General features: G+C 41.1%; 3 protein-coding genes across 5 annotated transcripts in view; 1 reads left to right on the plus strand and 2 right to left on the minus strand.

The window, feature by feature from the left end:
- The window catches only part of fam49bb (family with sequence similarity 49 member Bb), a 34,209-nt gene extending 31,037 nt beyond the window's left edge, over positions 1-3,172 (minus strand). Inside the window, exon 1 of the mRNA XM_040127524.1 lies at positions 3,056-3,172. The gene's annotated coding sequence lies outside the window, so the exon portion shown is untranslated. The remainder of the gene's footprint in view (positions 1-3,055) is intronic.
- Positions 3,173-4,637: 1,465 nt separating this feature from the next.
- On the plus strand, positions 4,638-6,981 carry si:dkey-37o8.1 (uncharacterized protein LOC407641 homolog). Its single transcript, XM_040126856.1, has 7 exons — positions 4,638-4,878; positions 4,978-5,157; positions 5,245-5,541; positions 5,614-5,764; positions 5,972-6,228; positions 6,306-6,540; positions 6,634-6,981. The coding sequence occupies exons 1-7, from the start codon at positions 4,735-4,737 to the stop codon at positions 6,741-6,743; spliced, it is 1,374 nt and encodes a 457-aa protein (XP_039982790.1). The 5' UTR covers positions 4,638-4,734; the 3' UTR covers positions 6,744-6,981.
- A 1,148-nt stretch (positions 6,982-8,129) lies between these two features.
- The window catches only part of asap1b (ArfGAP with SH3 domain, ankyrin repeat and PH domain 1b), a 61,584-nt gene continuing 46,036 nt past the window's right edge, over positions 8,130-23,677 (minus strand). The window contains exons 15-29 of one of the 3 annotated variants that reach the window (XM_040126777.1): positions 22,711-22,844; positions 22,348-22,439; positions 22,083-22,269; positions 20,279-20,364; positions 19,451-19,566; positions 19,290-19,357; positions 17,838-17,945; positions 16,336-16,564; positions 14,303-14,371; positions 13,470-13,631; positions 11,513-11,591; positions 11,294-11,358; positions 10,645-11,210; positions 9,481-9,603; positions 8,130-9,294 (exon numbers count right to left, since the gene is read on the minus strand). In XM_040126777.1, the coding sequence (XP_039982711.1) occupies positions 9,220-9,294; positions 9,481-9,603; positions 10,645-11,210; positions 11,294-11,358; positions 11,513-11,591; positions 13,470-13,631; positions 14,303-14,371; positions 16,336-16,564; positions 17,838-17,945; positions 19,290-19,357; positions 19,451-19,566; positions 20,279-20,364; positions 22,083-22,269; positions 22,348-22,439; positions 22,711-22,844 (2,159 nt within the window). In that variant the 3' untranslated portion in view covers positions 8,130-9,219. The remainder of the gene's footprint in view (positions 9,295-9,480; positions 9,604-10,644; positions 11,211-11,293; positions 11,359-11,512; positions 11,592-13,469; positions 13,632-14,302; positions 14,372-16,335; positions 16,565-17,837; positions 17,946-19,289; positions 19,358-19,450; positions 19,567-20,278; positions 20,365-22,082; positions 22,270-22,347; positions 22,440-22,710; positions 22,845-23,677) is intronic. The other 2 variants (XM_040126778.1, XM_040126779.1) reach the window with 2 other exon arrangements.

Consider the following 23,677-nt stretch of genomic DNA (forward strand, 5'->3'; position numbering starts at 1 on the left):
ATGGGATTCCTCTGGGGTTTGCTGGTTTAGTGGATCCCTGAAAGCATCCCTGTGGGCCGAAATGAGACTGTTTAATCCAAATTTTGCTGTGTTTTATCTGCATTAGGCTAGCACAGCGAAAGGGCATCTTGATAATATTCAACAAATCTCTGTTCCTGTTGTTATTTAGGCACCCATATTGTAAACACTGATGTAAAGCACTGATGGAAGTCCTATCTAATGCCAACAAAATCCTCTCATAAAAAAGGACAGAGTCAAAAGCTGTATGACTATAACAAGATTACAGCCAGATTATACCTAAACAGCAATTAGTTAAAACTGAAATATAACCATTTCCTGATCTGGAATTTCCTAACATTTGTTATGCATGGCAGTGTTGCTGCACAATATCCAGTCAATGTTTCATCTCTAAGAAAGGCTATGCCTAACAACCCTGCATGCCTCTACCTGCATTAGACTGTGACATGAGGGAATACATTGTGCCGAATGAGCCACATTCTCATTTCATGCTTGGTTCACAAACCAAGGCTGTGAGAAAAAAGCTCCTGCATGTTACTTCCTGAACCCACAAAATGCTCAACAACAGATTTCGCCTTTCTTGTGGCAAGTAGCCTTCCCCTCTCACTTTTGCAATCTTCGTAACTGCTGCTGCAACTTTTTCGTGCAACATTAATCAAAATAAGAAGGAGTTAGCTCAAGACTAAGTCAGTTTTTAACTCCTTCAAAACTCACTCCATCTAATATCCCAACCTTTCACACCACTGCAGCAAGGTTATGAGACACATGTCTCTTAGTCCTACAATTGTAGGAAAAGTCAGGTATTTATCATGTCGTTTCCTGTCCAAATGTACAGGTCTACAGTGAATTGAACTGTGAGAGCAGAGATTTGTTTCCATCTATTAAAGAAAAAACTGTTTAACATAGAAAGGTGATACTTCCATCTTTCAAAATGTACAGTGGTAGATGTAAGGAAGACAAATTGCAAGAGGAAAACTCAAATAACCTGGGGAGGTATGACTGAGATCTTTTTACACTGGCTTGCATTAAATCCAGGTTGACCGACAGCCAGTATCCCCTTCTCTCCTGCCGACACACCCTTTAAGAGCTGCACCTGTAGAGCTTGATAATCTTTTGGGGCCCACGAGGAGGTAAAGGTAAGAATATAGACCTCTGAACTACTGAATGAGTCTACAAGCTCGGCCTGACAAGCAATCTTAGAGGGAATACTGGGTTGCAATGTGTCAAGAGTTTAGGCCTCAGCCAAATGTGGAGTGACTCCTGAGTTACACCTGAACATCCTCCTTTCAAGGGATCACTCCAGAGTCTCGTTGCTTTTCGTAACATGCGTTACTAGCCTCAGCGTAGCAGAACTGACCTCATTTCCACAAGCAGAAACCCTGACACGTCTGAGACAAATTAAATGTAAACATTGCACTTGCCTAACCAATTATCTAATCTGACTATATGGATGTTTCACTTCCACTCTCAGGACCTATGCAGAGACTGGGCAAAAAGGTTATAACACATACTTCCATTCTGTTGTCCTATGGTTGTGTAGACAGTTGATGCAAACACAAAACATTCAATAATCAACTCCAATCAGTGACAGATATCTGCTATTTGAGCTAATGACAGGTTCATTAGTGAGCTCTCACGAAGCCACATAAAGATTCCTGGGCGATACCAGAACCCAGTGGTTGAATATAACTAAGTAAATTTACTATAGTATTGTAACTAAAGTGCAAATATTCCCATTTTATGCTACAGTTCAGATGGAAATATTTCACTTTTTGGTTAACTACATGTAATTTGACAGCTACAGTTACAATCCATTTAATTTAACTATCTAACAATATATGAAAGTTAAATAGAGTTGCTATGATTAGTCAATTAATCAACTAATCGATCAGCAGAAAATTAATTGGCAACTATTTTGAAAATCAAATAATAATTTCGGTCACCTCTTAGGAAAGAATGCCAAACATTTACTGTTTGAGGCTTCTCAAATGTGAGAATTTGGCGCCTTTCTGTGTCATATACTGAATCTATTTCGGTTTTAGGCTGTAGATCGAAAAATCAAGATGTCATCTTGGGCTCTAGGAAATTATGAAAGGGCATTTTTCACCTTTTTCTGAAATTTTATAAATGAAACGATTAATCGATTAATTTAAAAGTAATCAGAAGATTAATTGATAAGGAAAATAATTGTTAGTTGCAGCCCTAACAGTTAAATTTAGCTCCACCATGAACAGCATCAATAATAATAATCCAGTTATACAATAGTGGTACAGGTTTCTGATAATATTTTGCACTTTTACTCATGTAAGAGTTTGAATGAGGACTTTTACTTGTAATAGAGTATTTTTACATTGTGTTACGGCTACTTTTACTCAAGCAAATGGTTTGAATAGGTGATGTGAACTACTCCCAGGATCAAAGTTTGGAAACCTCTGTCCGAATCGTTTATTATACATCGATGATATACGAAAATCATCAAAGACGAAGCGGCTCCAACCACGTCCCAGCCGTCACAGCGTGTGCGTTTCCTTTAATGCAGCTTTAATGATGCATCACATACTGCCTGTAAGAGAGCGGTCGTAATCCAAGTCGTACGGTTAGTTTAAACCCGTGGAGGTAATCCAGCGCACTTTTATAGCACGCATGAGGCAAAACACAGCTGATAACGTGGCTTCAGTAATATATGGGTTAAGTATGTAACATTCAATGCCTCTGGCCAATTAAAGGGAAAAAAAATTAGCTGGCAGTGCAGCCTTGATAAAAACTAGCGTTCATCTGAAAAGAGGAAGTTAAAAGGTGCATCGAGGATGTGAGGCAAAACAGTATTGAATGTTAATTGAACGTTACAGTAACTTAGCGATACGTGGGTTCGATTTCGCCAGGCACGTTCGTGATTCGTCATTCATTTTTGCCTCAGTGGAACAAAATGTAACGCTCAAAACAAGCTCCAGTGAATGGCAACCGGTGGGCACGAGAGCCTGCTAGTCGAAAAAGGCAGAAAGAGTTTAAATAAAGCGGTATTTTTTCTCTCTTTTACCTTGGTGCTCGTAGAGAAACAGGGTAGTCGACGGGCTGGATACCACGCTAGGAGCCAGCGGTACGGGCTGAAAGGAGAAGAAAAGCGATTTGCGGCTGCTGCTTCCGGGTTAGTTATCGAGCGTCACTGTGGCCGTCGAACAGGAGGGGAGTTCGGTTTGTACCACCACTGAGCGCGGAAGGGGGGGGGGGGAGTATACACCTTTCGTCCTTAACTGAAACTAGACCCGCCCGCTCGGCGGAGTCCCCGCGGCGGTGTTCCAACGCTGACTCGAACCGGATTACTACTGACCGAGCCTATTAATATGTCTCACCGCTGCTTAAATTAGGACCTGTGACCGTTGGAAACGGTTTAGATACCTCGAACCAGAAGTGCCAAAGTTTAGTGCCTGCCGAAGTGTCCTTGGGCAAGAAGCTAAACACCCCCAGAGGGCGCTGTTGTGTCACGTGACCCAAGAGCGCAACCCCCGGTCACCAAAGAATAAACAAGCTTTGCATGAATGGCTCTTAATTGGTATGTTGGTCTGAGAGAAGGGGGTATCATTAATGGTATTCTGCGCTTTATTGTGTCAGTCAACATGCTTTTATTGCAAGCAACAGTAAAATGCTCTCAGTCCTTCATGGTGAACCCAGCTCCGCTGAGTGGGGAGAAAAAAAAACAAAACAGCTCCAGGTTATTTGAGTTGTGCTCTCTTTTTTCTCAGTTTGACTGCCTTACATCTGCCACTGTGCATTTTGAAAGAAGTATACCCTTTCTCTCTCCTTTTTTTTTGTGTAAAAAACAAAGGCAAATTATTATTCAAAGTATAGTATTTCTTAAACCATATCTGAAGAGGGTTTAATATACTACTTAAATATTTCAGTACCACATCTGCTCCTTTCCCCTATATTGAAAACCCCAGATTCTTAAAATGCACAGTGTTATTAATGAATACTTGTGCTTTTTGTGACAGCCTCTCCTTGAACTGACGCACGGCTGTTTGATTTTAAAAGATCTCAAAGTTGACCAACAAGAACGTATGCCTTGTCTTTGTCTGATAACATTAACTCCACCACAAGCAGGCGGACTATCAATTTGAAGGTTGTTTAGTGATTGATGCGACTTTTTTCAGCTCCTGGTTTTCCTATTTAACACAGATAAACTTCCACAATCAGCAGTCTCTTTAATATTAAAACACATTTATTTCCTGTCAGCTTTTTTTTTTTCTCCCCATTTTATTCTTTTGCAGTTAATCATAGTTTGTTTGATATAAATATATAGAGAGAGACTACTTATTAAGGCTGCTTCAAAGACTGCCACCTCCAGAAGACACGCCTGGCTATAATTTGAGATCCCTAGGTGAGCCGTAGTGGTAGACTTTGAAGGACAAACTGACTGTAAGTGCTGCACGCAGATGAAAGCGAAAGCTGAAACATTTGCACCCCTTCTTCACCGTTCCTCATAATGAAAAGCAGCATTTATGAAGAATTTCCTTTCAGCAAAGTCGGACGGACACCAATTAAGCTTAATCAAGCAACACACCTGTCTTCAATAATCTGTGCAGCGTGGCCCCTTGGAGCCTATAAAGTTAGTGCAAAGAGGCCGTTCAGATTCATTTAACAGAAGAATCTGGAAACGTCAACAGTGTTGTTTCAGCGCAGAGGCCAACAGTTAATTTGTTTTTGAATCTGCCCTCAACTATGGGACGAGAGAAGACCCATGTTAATGTAGTGATTATTGGTCATGTTGACAGTGGCAAGTCAACCACCACCGGACACCTTGTATATAAATGTGGTGGCATCGATCAGAGAAGATTGGAGAAGTTCGAGAAAGCTGCTGCACAGGTGAGGAAGAAAAGTGTACAATAAAACTTGATGATTAAAATTGGGGGGGGAAAAAAAAGCAGTAACTTTTTTTTTTTTTTTTCTTTTTATGTCTTGCAGATGGGGAAGAGTTCCTTCAAATTTGCCTGGGTGTTGGACAAGCTGAAAGCTGAGAGGGAACGTGGAATCACCATTGATATTTCACTGCTAAAGTTTAACACACAGAAGTACACTATGACTATAATTGATGCTCCAGGCCATCGGGACTTCATCAAAAACATGATAACAGGAACATCACAGGTTAAAAAAAAGGCCTTTAAGTTTACTATCTTCTGTAGGCATATTTTTTTTTTCCATCCCATCACTGTACCATAAATGTGATTTCAGGCTGATGTTGCCCTCCTGGTGGTCTCTGCAGCTAAAGGAGAGTTTGAGGCTGGTGTATCAAGAAGCGGTCAGACCAGAGAGCACGCCTTGCTGGCTTACACTCTGGGTGTCAAGCAAATCATAGTCTGTGTGAACAAAATGGATCTGACCGAACCCCCTTACAGCCAGAAACGTTTTGACGAAGTGGTGCGGGGCGTGAGCGGCTTCGTCAAGAAGATTGGCTACGACCCCACGACCGTGCCTTTTGTTCCAATTTCTGGCTGGACCGGGGAGAACATGATCACTGCAACACAGAAGGTAAAGACACTTTAGGCTTAAAATGACTTATAACTGCCATACAATAGCTTTTAAAGTAATGTCTCTGTACAGATGCCTTGGTTCCAAGGCTGGAAAGTCAGACGAAGGGAGGGGCATGCAAGTGGAAGAACTCTACTTGAAGTTCTGGACTCCATTCACCCACCTGTGCGTACCATCAACAAGCCTCTACGATTACCTCTGCAGGATGTGTACAAAATTGGAGGTCAGGAACGGTCCTAGAGTTGACATAATCAGGGCTTTCTTTAAATTGCCCTTCCATTTCTTGATTTTCCAGGCTTTCAAATTCAATTGATCTACTTAATCGAAAGAGGAGAGGAAAAGTGTGGAAGTAGAGAATGTTTGAATGATAGAGCTTTAATCCTGTTTTCGTGTTGACTGGGAAATCTGAATGCTCTGTTCATGCTTTCAGGAGTTGGGACTGTACCAGTGGGCAAGATTGAAACTGGCATCCTCAAACCTGGTATGACCCTAATGTTCTCCCCTGCCAAGCTCACTGCTGAGGTCAAGTCAATTGAGATGCATCACCAGGGCCTGCAGACAGCCCTACCAGGACACAATGTTGGCTTCAACATTAAGAATGTGGCTGTCAAGAACCTGCGGCGTGGTGATGTGGCTGGCAACGCCCAGCAGGATCCTCCATCAGATGTCAGCAGCTTTGAAGCTCAGGTTAGTTAAACGCAGCTAAAAAATCTACACCTTTAAATTTGTGCTTGTCCCCTTAACTGACATTTTCCTGGGTTTAGGTGATTATCCTGAACCATCCAGGGAAGGTCAAAGCTGGCTACTCTCCTGTCCTGGACTGCCACACCACCCATGTGACCTGTCGTTTTGCTGAGCTGAGGGAGAAGCTAGACCGTCGCACAGGCAAGAAACTGGAGGACCAGCCACAGATACTGATGTCTGGTGATGCTGCTACAGTCAAACTTGTTCCCATCAAGCCCATGTGTGTGGAGAGCTTCTTCACATACCCGCCTTTAGGTACAGTATCAGTCCACTTGTGTCCTAATGTAAAAAAAAATCTCACCCATGTGAACTTCTGCGGTGTTTTACGACTTCCTTTGTGCTCCACAGGTCGCTTTGCAGCCAGAGACCTGAAGCAGACGGTCGCTGTAGGTGTCATCAAGTCAGTGCAGAAGGACCAAGGGTCAAAACTTCCACACAAAGCACAAGTGTGTAAATAAGTTTTTTGTTTTTGTTTTACCAGCATTCTGGTATTACTGCTGTGAACAATTTTATTTAGATGCAATTTTTGTGTTGACACAAGCTTTTTTTTTTTTTTTTTTGAAGTGTATAGTATTCCTGTGTTTAATATTCCTGTTAATCCAAAAGCTGTAGAGTTGGATGGTGTATTTTGGTTAAAATGTGAAATCAGGATTGAGATGACAAAATAAAGAATTTATTTGGTGGAAAACTTTTGTTTTGAGATTAACTTGCATGTCAAACTGCAGTTAATGTAGAATCAAGTTTGAAATATTTTCAATGACTGTGAAAGTTGGTTAACCACTGCAAGGTATCTTACATAATTTGAAACTAGAGTAAACTTGGTCTTAAAGTGCCCCCCCACACACAATTCAACATTTTTGGGTTAAATAACTATGGTAAATATCATTGGACGTATTCACTTTTTAAAGTACCAATACAACAATGTAAAAGTCCTGCATTTGAAAGTGCACTTGAGTAAAAGTGCAGAAGTAGTGTGAACAAATGTTACTAAAACTACCAAAGTACTGATTAAATCTGGCATTAATACTTATGCATAAATGCATAGTGTTTCAATGTTGCTATTCAAGGTGGAGCTTTCTTTGACTACTCTATATACTTTGGCCCCTTTTGAAAGTGTCACCTGATGATGAGGAAAGAAGAAAATGGATCAACTAAAATTATTAGATTTCTCAATTTTTCTCATCACATAATTGAATAATTTTGCCTCCTTGGCCTTACAGGGTTTTATTAAAATCATTTAGAGGAAGATAATCCTCAGTGGAAAGGCTAACAACTAACATTTGACACCTGTGACAGAGCCCCAAGTAGACACTGCTCTTGTGTAATGGGATTTTGCTCGCCATTTAATATTTTAAAAATCTTAATTAGGAAAGTGTGGTAGTGAGCATTCAAATTTAAAATACATGTACCTACAAATTTTTAAAAAATACACAGTACTTGAGCTTGGCTTTGGTTATATTTAACATGAGTTTTAACGCTCTTCCAGAATGTAATTTATTTCGCAAACTGTTTATCTTGAGTCTTAACAGTAACTTCAATAAGCTGCTCAGAAATCCACTTTCCCCTCTAATGCCAGAGTTTTTGAAAATCCAAGGGGAGGCACAAACAGTTCTTGAAATCACATGGCATTATGGCAGCTAAGTAAAAGAACAGGCTGAGGGTTGAAGTACAGCACTTTTAATGATACAATGGGTTTGTTCCTTAACATGGGAAGAACTGCAAGTCAGTGAGGACTGGGTGAAAATACACGAGCTCTCCAGCCTTTTACAAAGTCCACCCTTCATCTAAAAGACATCTCTGGTTCACAGACAAACCTGGAAATGCACTGAATCCAGTAACATGGAATGATATTACATGACTCAAACTAAAAAAAATACAAATAAAAAAGCTTGAGGTTTTACAAGACACTGAATTGTGAACACAGGTTGTTGTGAAACTTCTAGCCTGTCAGAAAATCAAGTTATTGCTAATATGTCCTCTTGAGTTTCCCGTACTTGTCATTAATAGTGGCTTTAGCAGGATACCATTTGTGTAAGTCCTGCTTAATTAATAGTGGCTCTTCAAACCCTGAGGTGAGCGTCTTCTAACGCAGCACACCACTCAATTCCAGTCATTGTTACACCATGCACAGAAAAGGTCAAGGGACTGTGGGGGTGGCGTTGAGTTCACACACCGAGCATACGTACAGTGAACAGTGTAACAAGGAGTAAATTAGTGACCTACAGTGAACCACAGGCTTTGATATTCCACCACACAGTAGCAGCAGGTTTCTATACTGTAAAAACAACCATAATACATGTACACACAAAGCAAGCAAGAACAAGGGGTACATCTAATGAAATTCTTTTCATCTCGGGGAGATCAGTGGGAGACTCCTGCCTCTTCTGTCAATTATGGTGGTAAAACGGGGATGCAAGACACAAATAGTGACATGACCTATTTCACATTCCTTTTCTTATTTGTCCTTTTTCCAGGAATATAAGCTGATAATTACTTGAGGGGCCAGTAAAATTAATACAGATAAAATTAAAACTCTACCGCCCTGATGCTTAATCTGACAGGTAGAGAGCAATGGTACATGTTTTGTACAATAAAACATGTATATACACTCACACACAAATATATATATTTACATACATATATACACAGTAACAGCATAAACATAGACTTTTAGGTAAGTGCTAGGGTTCTGAGAGTGGCTTTGTCACAGCCGTGCTATAGGGTTAAGATAATACTGGTAGAGGAAGAATACACACATTCTTTGTACAGCATGGATGAGGCATCCATGGCTAGATGATCCTTCTCAGCTTTCTTCTTCATTGTTTTTTTTTTTTTTTTTCTTTAGGACACTTGTCGTGTGACAAGGGTTATTATGATAGCTATTTACAGGAGCTCCCAATTTAGGGAGAGGCGTAGTGCAAGTCTCTCTGGCTGTCAGTCACTCAGGATGTGCACAAAAGACATTGGGAACACCCCTTTTCTTTCCGGATCTCCTTCAATGTGCCCGATCTGGAAGTAAAAAGGGTAAAGAGAGCATGTAAGGAAAAGAAAAGAGTATAATGTGGCATTCAGTGTTTTTTTTTTTTTTGGTCCTTTTTTGTGTCTTCAAGGTGGTTCAGTAAACTGTCTCACGACCAAAGAACGATAGAGGTAAAAAGCAGAAGTACAGAGCCTAAGTAGTGAAGCTGGACTCACCCACCACTCCTGGTCCTCCTCTCCTGTAACTATGATCACCTCTCCTTCAACGAAGGTCAGTTCGTCATCATTATCAGCCTGGCAGTCATAGATCGTCTTCACCCGACGGGCTTTGCTCTTCCCCTGGATGTGCAGATATCAAAACTGTTATAATTGCAAACAAAGACCAATTTTGTTTTAATTTATCTCCCATTTCCTTTGTAAACCCACTGTGACCAGAAACATTCATTGAAAACATAGGTTTGGCAAAAATTTAACACTGCGTGACAAAAAAGCATCAAAATCCTTTAAAATCTCGGTGGAACGTCTCTGTTCTCTAATTGAGAACCAGGTTCAGAAATTAACAAAAGATCAGTACAGGAATTCCCCTTGAAAATTCAGGGAATGCCTGTAAAAATCAAGATGAAAGGGCAGTTCACCATGTTCACATTTTATTTCTTGTCACATATTAATCCATAGAGGGAACAGAAAACCCCTCTGGGCCACAAGGTGATTTCCAAGAGTGTCTGACCAGTTAACCGTTTCTGGTGTACTCTATCTTGAGTGAGAAAATTTGAAAATTATGATTTCAAAACAACTGAACATTTAACGTTTAAAAATAGTAAAAAAAAAAAAAAAAACATAGCTGAGGGATGAAATTTGGAGCAGATAAGGACTTGAATGTTCCTTAAAGAGCTTTGCCTGAATCCAGCAAAGAGGGCATTAAAACAAACCTTAGTGCTATGAACAGAATGTTAAATAGCTGATAGCCAGAGTGAGTGGGTTGCATTGCATCACTGCAGATGTTGTATGCTGCCCCAGAAGACATTCCAATAGTTTTCTAAAAATCACATCATAGGGGGGAAAAATAGAGTAAGTAATAATAAAAAGAAGTAGCTAAGCTTAAAGGAAATCTAAAGTTTATGACTGCTTGGGATGATTGTTTGATCACAACCTGTTTGATCCACTGAAAGATGTGTTTCTATCTCCGTTGAACCTACTTTCAGCAATGTGCACACATGCTAGGACCTCAGCAATTACTTTAGTGAGCGTAATGTTATCATAACGGATAGAACCGATGAAAATGAAACCCAAGTCATAGAAAACACAAAGTTCTTCCTGACACGAACGTCATCTCTTCAATAGTTACTACTCGATCGGCTTTCGCGGCGAGCATGTTCGTACCGTGTTGATCTTCCTCGGGAGCGGCACGGGTGTCTCTGCAGTTCCTGCTGGAGTCCCATTGGTGTCTTCAGCAGGCTGGTGGGAGGGGGTCGCTATATTTGCTTGCTGATTAGGTGACGGAGAGTCTTGAGGCTGAGGCTGTGGCTGTGGCTGAGGTTGTGGCTGAGGTTGAGTTTGAGGTGGAGGTGGAGGTTGCGTTTGAGGCCTTTGCGTCGTCTCACCAGGAGGCGGCCTGGGAGCAGACTCGACCGTTCCAGGCTTGGGGGGGATGTCTGCGAGATGCGGCTTGGGGGGGAGGTCTTTGAGCTGGGGTTTGGGCGGGAGGTCTCCCAGCTGAGGTTTAGGAGGGAGGTCAGAGAGCTGTGGCTTCGGAGGAAGTTCTCCGGGTTTGGGGGGAAGTTCAGACGGCTGTGGTTTGGGGGGCAGGTCTCCAAGCTGAGGCCTTTCAGTCAAAGGAGCTTTCTGCAGGGTGTCAGTTGCTGGTGGGGACTTCTGGAAGACCTCAGGAGGAAGGCTGGGCTTATCCATAGACGGGTGGTGTATGGTGTCAATCTTCCGCAATGCCACTGGAGAGAGCAGCATAAAGTCACTCAATCACCTCGTCATTTTAAAAGCTTGCATTAAAATGAAAACTGGACGAAGACTGTACCTTTTTGAGGTAGTTTGGGAAGAACCCTTGGACCAAGTGTAGACTTTGTGTTGCTTGAAGTAGTGCTGGGAAGAGATTTTCAGATTACGTTGAACGAAAACAAAACTAAGAAGTTGCTTGCACCTCATCGGCTGGCATACATTTTATTTTAGCGAGTGATGCAATCAAATTTCAGACCAATTAGGCTTCAAATTTCACCGTGGTCTTCATTTTTGGTACCTTTGCTGTTGAGGAATGCCTTCAAACTTGTTCGAAACAGGAGACATCTTGCTAACGGGGGGTGGAGTGGAGTCGCTTCCTAAAATATTAACATTAACGACGACAAACAGATTACTCAACACCATAACAGAGCGCTAACCAAGAGGTTAAATTGATATAAATGTGGAGATAAATTAACATGCTGTGATGGTTAAAAAAAACGATGAGGGAGGCGTCATCTGGCTGAGCTTTCCATGAGCCTGTGTTATTTGGAAACTGAGGTTGTGCAATATAAAGTGTCGTCATCTAATTAGTGGTTGGGTGTTATAGTATGTGTGACACAGTATCCACAAACACCACAGAGGACAAACAATAACAAGTGGGATAACAGGAAAAAAATATCCCCATTATACACATATGGGATTGCATGTGCAATGACTGAGGAGTGTTTGATTTCATTCCCTCCGTCTCCAAGTCGTTACAGGACAACTGCTCTTTTCGGTGTAGATCAACCAAACCTAAACAAATTGAAGCTTCGGGTGTTGAGATCTCGCTATTTTCCTAAGTAACCCTGAGTGAGACAAACTCATGGATGTCTCTACGTACTGTTGAAAGGCGTTTTGAATGGTGGGATTTGCTTAATTTGTGGGTGTTAACGGGATAAAACATCTCCTCAAACTTGCGAATTAATGAAGTGTTAAAAAATACATCTTCACGAGCACATACAGATACATCTGACTGTGATTTTTCTGGAATTGTCACTGGCAAGCTGTGGCTGTTTTTTTTTTTTTTTGACATGTAAATAGCCAGTGGAGTAAAAGTTTGATACCATCTATTTTCTTTGTTGAGAGTGAAAAAAGAAACTGAATATATGAATTAAAATATGTAGTTAAGGTAAACCAGTCATCTATTATTTACAGAAGTTACCATTGGGAGGAGCTGGGGTTTTTTTTTTTTCTCAATGATAGGCTCAGATCACCATTCAAAATACCTTTTACCTACTTAACCACTAAGAATCTAAACATCTCTAAACATTTGGGAATTAAAATTTATCCTTTAACAAAGTTGATTCTTTGACAAATTAATCTTAAAGGATAAGGCTGGTGGCATTCTTACTACACATAATTCTAACAAATAGTGCATGTGTATCCAAAGCCCGATACTGTATTTCTTATTCCTCTGTGTCACAGACCTCCAAACCATTAAAAACACAAAAGAGACCCAGATCATGGCACTGGATGACACGTTCCTCCATTACCATGAACATGGGCAGTAGTTTACATTCCCAGCTCTGGTGCCATAAATACTTATTAACGTGCCTAATGTGTATTAATCTGTGGCTGAAAGTAGGCCCACAGCTAATTCACTATTTACTCCTGTTTGAGTAAGTTTAAAAACATTGCTAAACATGTCAGTGACCAGCTGTTTTAGTAAATTACCGTTTTTAAAAAACTGTTTTTAAAAATATTTTTGAGCTGTTTTAAAACATTTATGTCTTCAGTAGAAACCAATGGACGTGGGGCTTGAGTTCCACAGACAGCGGTAGGGAAGATACAAAAAACTGTGGAGAGGAGGACTAATACCTTTCTGGTTTTGGTCTTTTTGTGGGATTTGTTGACAATATGAGAATATAGAATAACACCAGCCTCATCATTTAACTCAAGGTCCGCTTACAAGCTTTTTCTAGAACTTTCAATAGCATCCCAAAGTCTCCACCAGGGAAAGGAGTTGGCGTGGCTGTAATGGAGTTGGTTAAGTTGTCATTCCGTGATAACAGGTTGTACATCGGTTGATAAATGATTGAAAGCTCTGGGAAAAGCTAGCAAGTGGACCTTGAGTTAAGACTATTTTATCAACATCTCTAATCATGTTTTTTTTTGGTGCAGAACTTTTAAATCCCTTCTCCATCTCTGGAGAATCAAGATATTCTAGCTTCAGGCTGGTACCAGCCCTACTGTTATGTGTGCTTGCGTCTCACCCCCAGTCAAGCCCCCTTTACTGTGTGGACTGTGAGAGAGCGGGCTGGGTGGGTCAGACAGGGTGCGTTTGTGTCCAGGAGGTGGGGGCGGAGGCCTCTTCTTGGACAGGGTGGAGCTGCCTCCTGGTGTGAGTGTAGAGGGAGGGCCAGATGGGGGAGGAGCTGGAGGAGTGATACACAAAACACATGAGGTGATGAGGTCCACCAAAATCATTCTGTTAACCCCAAAAAACCCAGAGAAGGTAAAGGAGAGGAGAGGATAATGAAGCATGAACCGGAGAGGAGGAGCTGAAAACATGGAAAAGGTCACGTTTGCTGTCAAAATGATAATGTCATAAAAACTACATACTATCTGAATAAATATACATATAACACAAATGTCTGGAAAGGAATGCAAAAAAATGAGGAGGGATACTATGATTAGGGGTGTGGGTGCATTTTTTTGGTGTGTCTATCAGGTTGGTATGTTTATGAATAAATGTCTGTCTCTTTTGGGACACCAAAGCACTCACTGGTCACTATTATAGAAAAAAGAAGGATGAGATCCGCCAATAGAGAGCTCAGCCAGAGAGGAATCAGCTGTGGTAAGACTTTACAGCTCAAGGATGGTGGGACATGATTGTAAAAAGATAAAAGAATCATGTAGGCAAGAAATAATTAAATGGAGACTCAGCTTGCCTACATGGTCCCATTGTTTGCTTAAAAAAACAAATAAAACAAAAAAACACCACCACCCTTTAAATCTGAGCTGTGAAGGAAGAAACAACTGAGGGAGAACTGTATTTGGGGCACACAGCCGAGTAAGGGGGAGAACATAAAAACAGGATATTCACTGATGTATGGTCGAGTGCCAGCCAGTGTGGCGTAGTGCGAATGAGAGCCAAGGAATGCCAAGTGTGGAGCTGAAAGAATAGAGAAACAAAAAAAGAGAAAGAAAAGAGAGCGAGATGAGGAGTGTGGGAGAGAATCTACAGTATGTCAGTCTTAAAAAAAGAGCTGCTCCCACACACTACAAAATAACAAGATGAAATCTTATCAGTGGCAAGCAAAGCAAAAAGAGGAGGAACGGCGCGAAGCTGGCCCCGGGGGCGACCTCTTCAGCGCCCGCTGAGAGAGAGCGCTGCGCTGCTATCAGGAGCCTCTGAAGAGTTAGCATGTTATTCCATATGTATGTATGTCATTTAGCCTCTTATTCTGGTTTTTAATCCTACTTTTGCATGAATCAGATTTAAAAACCCCACTTGTTTCCAGTGCTATTTTAATCATTTAAGATACGTGAAACAAAGTAAAATAGAAACTTACTCCTGAGACTATTCAAAATTGATATTAACCCGTTTTCAAGTTCAAGGAGCAAATGTGCTCAGGAACTGGGGAGGGGGTGGGCAGGAACTGAATTTAGACCCTGGTTCCTGTGGTAGACAGGAAGGTGAAGCCCCTGAGTTCCTAAAAGGGTTCCTGAAAAAGTTTCTGCAATGGAAAAAGAGGTAACCGGCAGGTCTATCAGACTTTGCATTTCTTCACGTACCAAAGTGGTGTGCGAGGGGTTGTAGTAAGAGCGATATCAGAGGAGTTGGTAGGGGGTGGAGTCTTTTTTAGCCTTACCAAAGCTAAAAACAGAGCAAAATTCTAAATAAATGGATTAAACAGTGTGTTTATCTTTGCTCATTTAAGCTGCAAATGTTAGCATGCTGGCTAACTGGCTTAATACCCACAGGGTACCATCCATTTGGTCCTTGTTCTCCAAGCTTATAGTCTTGTAAAAGTTAAACATATTGTTTGAAAATACCAAAACTAAGAGCACAAATCTGACCTCCATGCAGTTTTTCTTTGAAAGGCATCCAGAGAGGCCTATGTCAGAACTTCTTGTTTATGACGCTTTTACAGTGTCCTCGTTTTGAAGCAAGTCTGCTAGAAACATTTAAAGTCGTTTGGAGTCTGAGTCAGCGGTAATTAGCCAGCTAACAACAGCTACTAAAATTTGCTGGCGAGTTCTCCGTCCTATGATAGGAAAGCTCGACGGCAGCAGTAACTAATGAGAGCTTAGCAAAGGGTCAAATGAAAGATGTTGATTTGCAATGGAAACAGGTGAAATTTTACTCCTCTTGTTTTAAGAAAAATAAGATTTAAACGCACAATAGTGGATTAAATGACTTGTTGGGATGGATGTTTTGCAGGGTAAGCGTTTGCAATGTTTTAAACCACTGACTAACGCTGTGACTGTCAGTGCTTTAATTTCCTCCAGAGGGAGGAGTGTTATTTTTAATTCTAATACTGCAGAGACAGCACGCCCACAGTATACTGTGTGTGTAGATTGTGTCGAGGCCTATGATGAAGCGTGTCCACAGTTTCCCTTTCACATGCCTGACTAACCATTGCCCCCCTGCCCTCTCTTGCAGCCATGTTTCCCTGAAGGTTGACTGTGTAAGCAATCTTAATGACACCTGCTTCCCGCCCTCTGATCTGTGTGTTGACAAAGTACATACTACTGCAGGGTGTGTGTGTGTGTGTGTGTGTGTGTGTGTGTGTGTGTGTGTGTCTGAACTGACTGACAGCGCAAAGAAGAAACTTTACAGAAAAGTGATTACGAAGCATTCCTCTGCAGCTAATCCTGTCCGGGATATAATCAAACCTTAACAGACATAATAAAGTCAATTTCACGTGCTAGCTTACCTCTACAGTAATCAGACACAGTAAAGCATACAGACAACCTTTAGACCATTTGCGTTACAGGCTGACATTTGCAAAAGAGATAAGAGAACATGATCTCCTGAATTTACTGACTGTAATGTTTATAAGCTAGAGACTGATAAAACTGAATGTTGCCTGAAAATGGATGCAAAAGGCGTTTGGAGCGGGCAGTTCTGACCTTTGCCCTGATTTCTGGGTGGCAGCGGCGGCCCGTCGGCCACAGGGGAGGAGGTGAGGTCGGTGGATGCGCTGTACATCTGGTTGGTGAAGGCGCTGTAGGACAAACGCTGCTGCTTGTCCCGTTGGCTGATGAAGCCCGGCAGGGAGAGCTTGTCGTGGGGGGAGAGGCTGGAGGAGTGGCAGAAGCTCTGAGGCCTCGGGGAGCGGTCCTTCTTGATGGGACTGGGCTGGAGAGGGACAAGCGACAGAGGAGACTGAGCTGACATCAGCCTACGAAGATGCATTTGCTCGTTAATTCTACAGAGCTGACAATAAAAACCTGACATGCTGATGATTTAAACTGTTGAAAATCTGACTGCAGTTAATCGGTAGAACTCTAATGGTGGCAATTTTTAAGAAAAAAAAAAAAATCACCCTTGGATGCTCTTTACACAGTATGTGACAAGCTTTGAAGTGCAAATCAAGTTTTTCAGACATCTAATTCCATTCAGTATTAACCACTGTTTCCGACAGCATTTCAGTGACCGTGAATGTGCAAATGGAACCTGCTTCACATTGAAATATAGTCATAAAAATACTAAAAATGCTTTAAACTGTAAACTGTAATCAGCTGAACCCCAACCTTTGGCAATGTTCAAGGAAAATCTACCCTCAAATGCGGTCGCACTTTGTGTGATTTGCTGTGTGTTAGAAAGCCAGTTCCTTCGGATTTGGTGAATTGCAGGTCAAAGGGCATCTGGGTTCAAATTTGGCTAATTTTTGTCAGAGAACTGAACAGTTTTTTGACATCTATATCGCATATAACCATGGTTTATAAAAGCATTTCAAAAAGTATTTCTACTGAGATACGGTCATTGAAATGCAGTTAAAATAACTGCATTACCAAATGAATGCACTATGGCATTTTGAAGTACAAGAAATAGGTATATTTGCTTTTACTATGGATTTCTTCTTCAACATATATTAAGTTCAGTCAGTGCAAAATTAGAATCAAGAAAGAGGCTTTTGATCTTTGATTCAGCAGAACTGACACTGTAAATTGACGTGCTGAGGCTTTAAATTGGTTAAAATCCATCTGCAGCTGAAGCAATTGAACCCCCACCTCAGCAACCTTGGGAAATCCATCTTTGGATGCTCTTACACTGTGTGTGGCGTGCTGATCAAGCAAGTATTTTGTGATTAACCTAGAGAGTACCAGTTTGGTAACTGGCACGCCTATCACTGATCTCTGCCTCTACGTATGTAAAGTCGGTGCAAAATCATGAATCTAGAGAGAAGCCTTTGTTCTTGGATTCTCTGGAAATTACATCAACTCCTGACTTGTTGATGTCTTAAATTGCTGGAAATGTATTTGTATTCCTATTCTATGTTACATTTGCTGGAAAGATCTTATCAGGTCATATGAAGTTCGAAGATTATCCACAAAAATAAAGGAAGCTGTACCACAAAAAGATGAATGGGGGCCTAAAGAGCAACTGTTTTTTTTTTTTCAGTTCGAACCTTATCATCCAGGTCGTCATCACTCTCATCCATTTCCTCCAGTCTGAGGCTCCAATCATACTCCACATGGATGTGAGGATTGAATTTCCCCTCTGCTGCCTGCACGAGCTGACACACACACACAGACACACACACAAAGATTCCTCGGTTAAACTCCTGTAAACTACAGTAGCTACAATCTAGGTCTGCAACTAATGATTATTTTCATTATCAATTTATAAGCGGACTTTTTTTTTTGGATAAACCGATTGATTGTTTAGTCTATGGATTGTCATGGAAAAATGGCCATCAAAACTTCCAGTGTCCCAGGTGAATATTATTTTGTCTAACAACCGAGGATATTCAGTTTACAAGGATGTATGACAAGGAAAAGAAGAAAATCTTTCATTTCAGATGCTTGAACCAATGTATGTTCTCTCTCTCTTTTTTTTTTTTTTTTTTTTACAATTTTTGCTTGAAAAACGACCATTAATCTATTATCAAAATAGCCTCAGCTCCAAAATAAAACAGAACACTATAAACAAGTCACAGGAAGTACAGCAATAAGTTACAGTAACACTGTAAAGTCAGGTACATTGTTGATGTATGTTTGTTATTAACGCTAATATGAACGTGCACACATTTTAGATGCAGTGTAGAATTTCTAATGAATAAATGTTTTGGGAAATTTCAACTTGTATTGTCCCTGAGTGATTCCGTTTCCTTGTGTTACCTCTGTATATTGGGTAATTGCTTGTATTAAGAGAAGAATAATGACTGATGTATGGTTTTGTATGGTTATTGTAATTGTTATGTATGACCCGAACTTACAGTCAGGTACTTAAGTGACAGTGACACAATTTTCTTAATTTTGCCTCTGTATACCCCCACAATGGATTCGAAATGAAGCCATCAAGATGTGATTGAAGGGTAGACTTGCAGCTTTTTCAGCCCCCTTTGAGTTAAAGCTGAAAGTCTACACTTAATCACAGACAGTCAGGGTCAGACATAACAATTACAATAACCATACGCACCCATACGTCAGTCATTATTCTTCTCTAGAAATGAGCATTTACCCAATATACAGAGGAACAACTAGGAAACACTTATAAACACTACAAAATGAAATTTCCCAATACATTTATTTATTAAAAAATAGCTTTTTTGTCTGCATGCTCATATTAGCGTTAATAACAAACATACATCAACAATTATTTCCGCTCTGCTGTCACTGTTGCCTGGGGCTGGAGACAGACCTTTGACTGCCATCTAGTGTTCTGAATAATGCCTAATAACTGGTCGTCACATGTCCAGTTAACCTCAGTATGTCCTCCACAGCCTTTTGTTAAATTTATCCAATTTTAATCTGTATTGTTTTTTTCTTTTTGTTGTTTTTTTCATTTAGAAATCTTTATAGACCATTAAAATGTACTGTCATGTCCAGTAGCTCCAGCTGGGCGGTCCTGTACTTACCGCCTCCTCACACTGAGTGTTCCTCAGTCGCCTGGCAACATCCAGAGCCGTCTCTCCATTCTGATTGGCTAAAGAGAGTGGAGGGATAATCAACAGTTATGGTCTGATATGTGTGTACAGTTGACATTAACGATGAGGGTGAACCTCGACATGTGACTCACTGATGTCAGTAGCCGGCTTGCCCCTCAGGAGTAACTTGAGGCACTCGGGCTTCTCGTACATGCAGCAGTAATGCAGGGCAGTGTTCCCCCATTCCGTCTGCTTGTCCAGGTTACCACTGGGAGAAAACACACACACACACACACACATACACATAACTAGTCAGGACACAGGTCACGAGCCTGAGGGTGTTTTCCACAGTCCTGTAGCTTCAGGTTAATGTGTTATTACTCAGGATTTTGTGATTTAGCATGAGAGAAAATGGTTGGAAACAGCACAAATCTGTCTGTCTTTTCCACTAATGGTCTATTCTAATGGAATAATCTCTTTTAGATCTTCTGCAGCTCTCAGAGAAATATTTTAAATAATGAGGGCCAAGCATGACACCGTCTGAGCACAGCTATTAATTAATGAGAGGGTCCCACTTCTTCCTCCGGGTGGAGGCTGTCTGCAGTTGGAGCAGTGGTGGGTAAACAATTGAAAAGAGAGGAATAAATTAAGGCAGAGAACAAGTGCTTGACCCATTTCTGTTTGCCTTGTGGGAATCTGAGCTGAGCTGAGCTGTGCAGCGCTAAGCTTTCCGCTGCACTTCCACTGGTTTATCACACACTGGAGTACAAAACAAGAAAGACCCAAAGCAGACTGCCAGATCAAATTCAATACTATGTTTTCCATCAAAGTGTTGTTTACTACATAATTGAGCTGTAAACCACTGATATGTTTAAAGACATTTTGACAGCTGTTTAACTCACATGAAAAGCGAAAGTCAATGCACATCCTTATACAATATTATTCTAACTTTCTCATGCAAGTGACACCTAAAAATGTACCTGTTCTGCACGAGGAAGTCCACCAAGTGCAGTGAGGTCTGGTCAGCAGTCCGTACAGAGAAGTGCAGTGCTGTCTCCCCAACTTCCTGCAGGGGGCCATCAAACACAGCAAAGATGAGGTGAGACAATCTTGGGCAGCATCCATTCTGTATTCTCTCCCTCTCTGGTTCTCTTTCAGCATTTAAACAAGCTGCAGTAAACAAAATGGCTCCTAAAAATAATATTTCTGCACTCATGAAGCTGAGATTTTGTGTTTTTGTTTTGTTTTTGGGGGAATCTTGCATTAATTTCATGTGATTCGGTGTATTAAAACTGGATCTGGATGTTATTTCTTTAGATGAAACATTAAAGATGGAGATTAAAGATTAAATTTATGGACATAACGGTTGCGTGTACTGTATATTTGGTGGCATCTAGGCATTTATAGGGTAGAGTATGGGCTGTAATTAGCCATGCATTCCTGCCACGCTATCTGTGTCTAGGTTTAGTGGGGGAGTGGGATGTCACTGTGCTGTCTACAGCCATTCAAATGTACAGCAGCAGATCAGCAGATCGGATATCGGTGAGTCAGACTTAAAGCGCAGACAGCAGCAGCAGCTCCCTCTGTCACCAAATGATATCCTCCTTTATTCTGTTGCAGCATTATGCACTTCATTAGGGAAAAACCATGTCTGGGTTATAAAACCTCGACCCGTTTATGTCAGATTAATTCTGACCACCCATGTTGTTTAAAGTACAGTATCTCCACCAGTGACAGCTTGTTATTTGACTGTCATGTATGACTAAAGCAGTGGTGCAAGAGCCGAGGAAACAAAAAGAAAACAGGCTGAAAAACAGACACATAAATTGAGCCACCACAGATCATTTAAGTCATTAAGTGAATATTGACTCAGAGATGATGCCCTACAGTGTGTTGGAGGTTGCTGGATGTCACCACCTGCTGGTGAATTTATTCTGATGACTAAATGTTTTTCCAACTGCTACGCCCACTGCTACCCACCAAATAATTCACCAACTGTTAAAAATGTGTCAGCATTGGTTGATGGGAATAAACTTCACGTGAGGATGGGCCACTGCAGCAACACGTGTAGAGCTGTGGTCAGGAAATTTCCTGGTTTTATAGTTTAGGATGAGATCATTGAATGTGATAGAAATATACCGTAGCCATGCATGTGGAGGTTAATGGAGAAAAGCTGAGATGCAGCCAAGATTCCAGGTAACATCCTAACCAAGAATGGCACGGTGCCATTGAAAATTCACATGTGAAAAACTCAATTTTCACTGAAAAACTCCTGCATGAAAAATTTCTGCATGTCTGGATACCTTGCAGCAGGGGATTGCAACCTCTTATGCATCATCACTCTTTTTATATTGGCAATGTTGAAGACTGTCTAACCAAGGAGGGTGAAAGGGGTAATGACGGAAATACTATGAGCGAAACATTTAGATATTATAACACACACATTTGACCGCTACAACCGGCAAAGAAACTCTTAAGTTCTAACAAATTTTAACTCACTGCAACAGTTACAGGATCGTGGCACAAGCAAACCGGGTAGCTAAGTGGTTGATCACATCTTTTACAGATGATCTAGATCAAAATTAGCTGAGAGCATAACAGGGAGTGATGAGAAAAGATGCAGGGTGACAGGCCACATTACGTTCAAGGTAAGAACTGCAAAAATTAGAGTAAAGTAATTATTATTCCACTTTATTCATATCATATGGTTTCCTTGTGGACTGGGAGCAAATGTTCTAAGGTCTAGTACCGGTCCACGGCCTGGGGGTTGGAAACCAGACTCACCGGCCCCGCCTCTGGGAGCGGCTCCATAAGCTCCACCCCTTCTGCGTAGACCTGGATGAGGGCCAGCAGGTCTCTGGACTGAACGGCCTCAAAGAGCTCGATCATTTTAGCTGCCGCAGACGTGCATGTCTTCCTCGCGTACTTGTGGTCCACGTACTTAGCGTTGATGAACTCTTTCCTCACCGTCCTGCGGGCAAAATATCGTGTTATATCGAGAAAATCAATTCAGTGATGTGTTCGCATATAAAACTCACAGAGTACTTACATGTCGCTGGAGGGAGTGGGCTTTGGTGAGGGGGAAGGGAGGTTGCCCTCCATGATCTCATTGAAACTGCTGTTCCCTACATTCTTGGCCAGCTGGGGGAGAAACAAGGAAAAGTCAGCCACCAGATCACTGTAATGTCAAAGAGTAGAGCAGCATTTGCTTGTGCTCAGAGACAAATGAGCACACTGGTTCTGGGAGTATGAAACCCTGCTGCTGTAGGGATCAAATTCTGCACCATGTTGTGTTTCCACTACTCTGTCTTTATTTCTATTATTTCACTTGAGATCAAAATAGTAGAGGGCGTGGACTGCTGCCTCCAAAAAAGACTATTTATTCTCTCTGTAGACCATTTCTCTGACTCACCAAGAGTTCTGAGGTTCCTAGCTTGTCGAGCTCCATGGACTGGATGCGGGAGATGTGGACCCCCATCTCTCGGTGGATGCCAGAGCACTCGATGCAGGTGAGGATCCCCAGGTTGGTGGAAAGCCACTTAGGGTCTACAAAAACAGACAATATAAGAAAATACATGTCAACCAGCTACCTCCAGTACATAGTTACTGCAATAGTCTGTGTGATCATGAGTTAAAGTGGTGACCGATTTCGATTTAATATGCACCAAGTACCACTGAAAGCTGGTAGCTACAAATGCAGCAAGAGATACAGTAACTTAAATACCCAGAATCAAAGCATATCAATGTAAGTAAAATTCAACTCAAGTTCGACCAGGAACATGGTCAAATAAAGGCAAAAATGCCATAAAAATCGTATTTACAGAATAAAAAAGCAAGAGATTTTCCAGCAATAAAAAGCATTAGTCATGCTCCTTACAGAAAATAAATTTTATGTGGCTGCATTGTATTCTGGTCCTTTAAAAGCTGCTGTGAGTAGAGAAACTGGTTTCATAGTATCTCTAAAATGAATTAATTCCTCTATGATCGCTGAAGCCTTTGAGAAAAATGGTGAGCTTTGACAGAAGCTACTACTCTTGAATGGTGAGGAACTGACATCAAAACCATGAACATCAATGTTTAAAAACAGATGAAACACTTTCTGCTACAAAACCCCTTTATAACTGCTCTGTGACTGTCTAACACTTTGTGCATTTGGTCGCTTTCCTGTGGGAACAAGAAAAATATAGTTTTTTATTTCAGTGTTCATGTGTTTTAGATTTGATTTTTATTTTTTTATTTCAAAACATCAAATTTACCGCTTCCTGTAAAAGAGTACACAAATCCCAGCCAGAATTTGATTTTAACAAACAGGAAAGATCGACGGGGTTTCTATAAGTGATTGTGGCATTTTTTTCTGCTATAGTCCTGTTTTTTAATTC

Source organism: Xiphias gladius, chromosome 5 (assembly GCF_016859285.1).
Source record: "Xiphias gladius isolate SHS-SW01 ecotype Sanya breed wild chromosome 5, ASM1685928v1, whole genome shotgun sequence".
In the NCBI taxonomy this organism is placed as follows: domain Eukaryota; kingdom Metazoa; phylum Chordata; class Actinopteri; order Istiophoriformes; family Xiphiidae; genus Xiphias; species Xiphias gladius.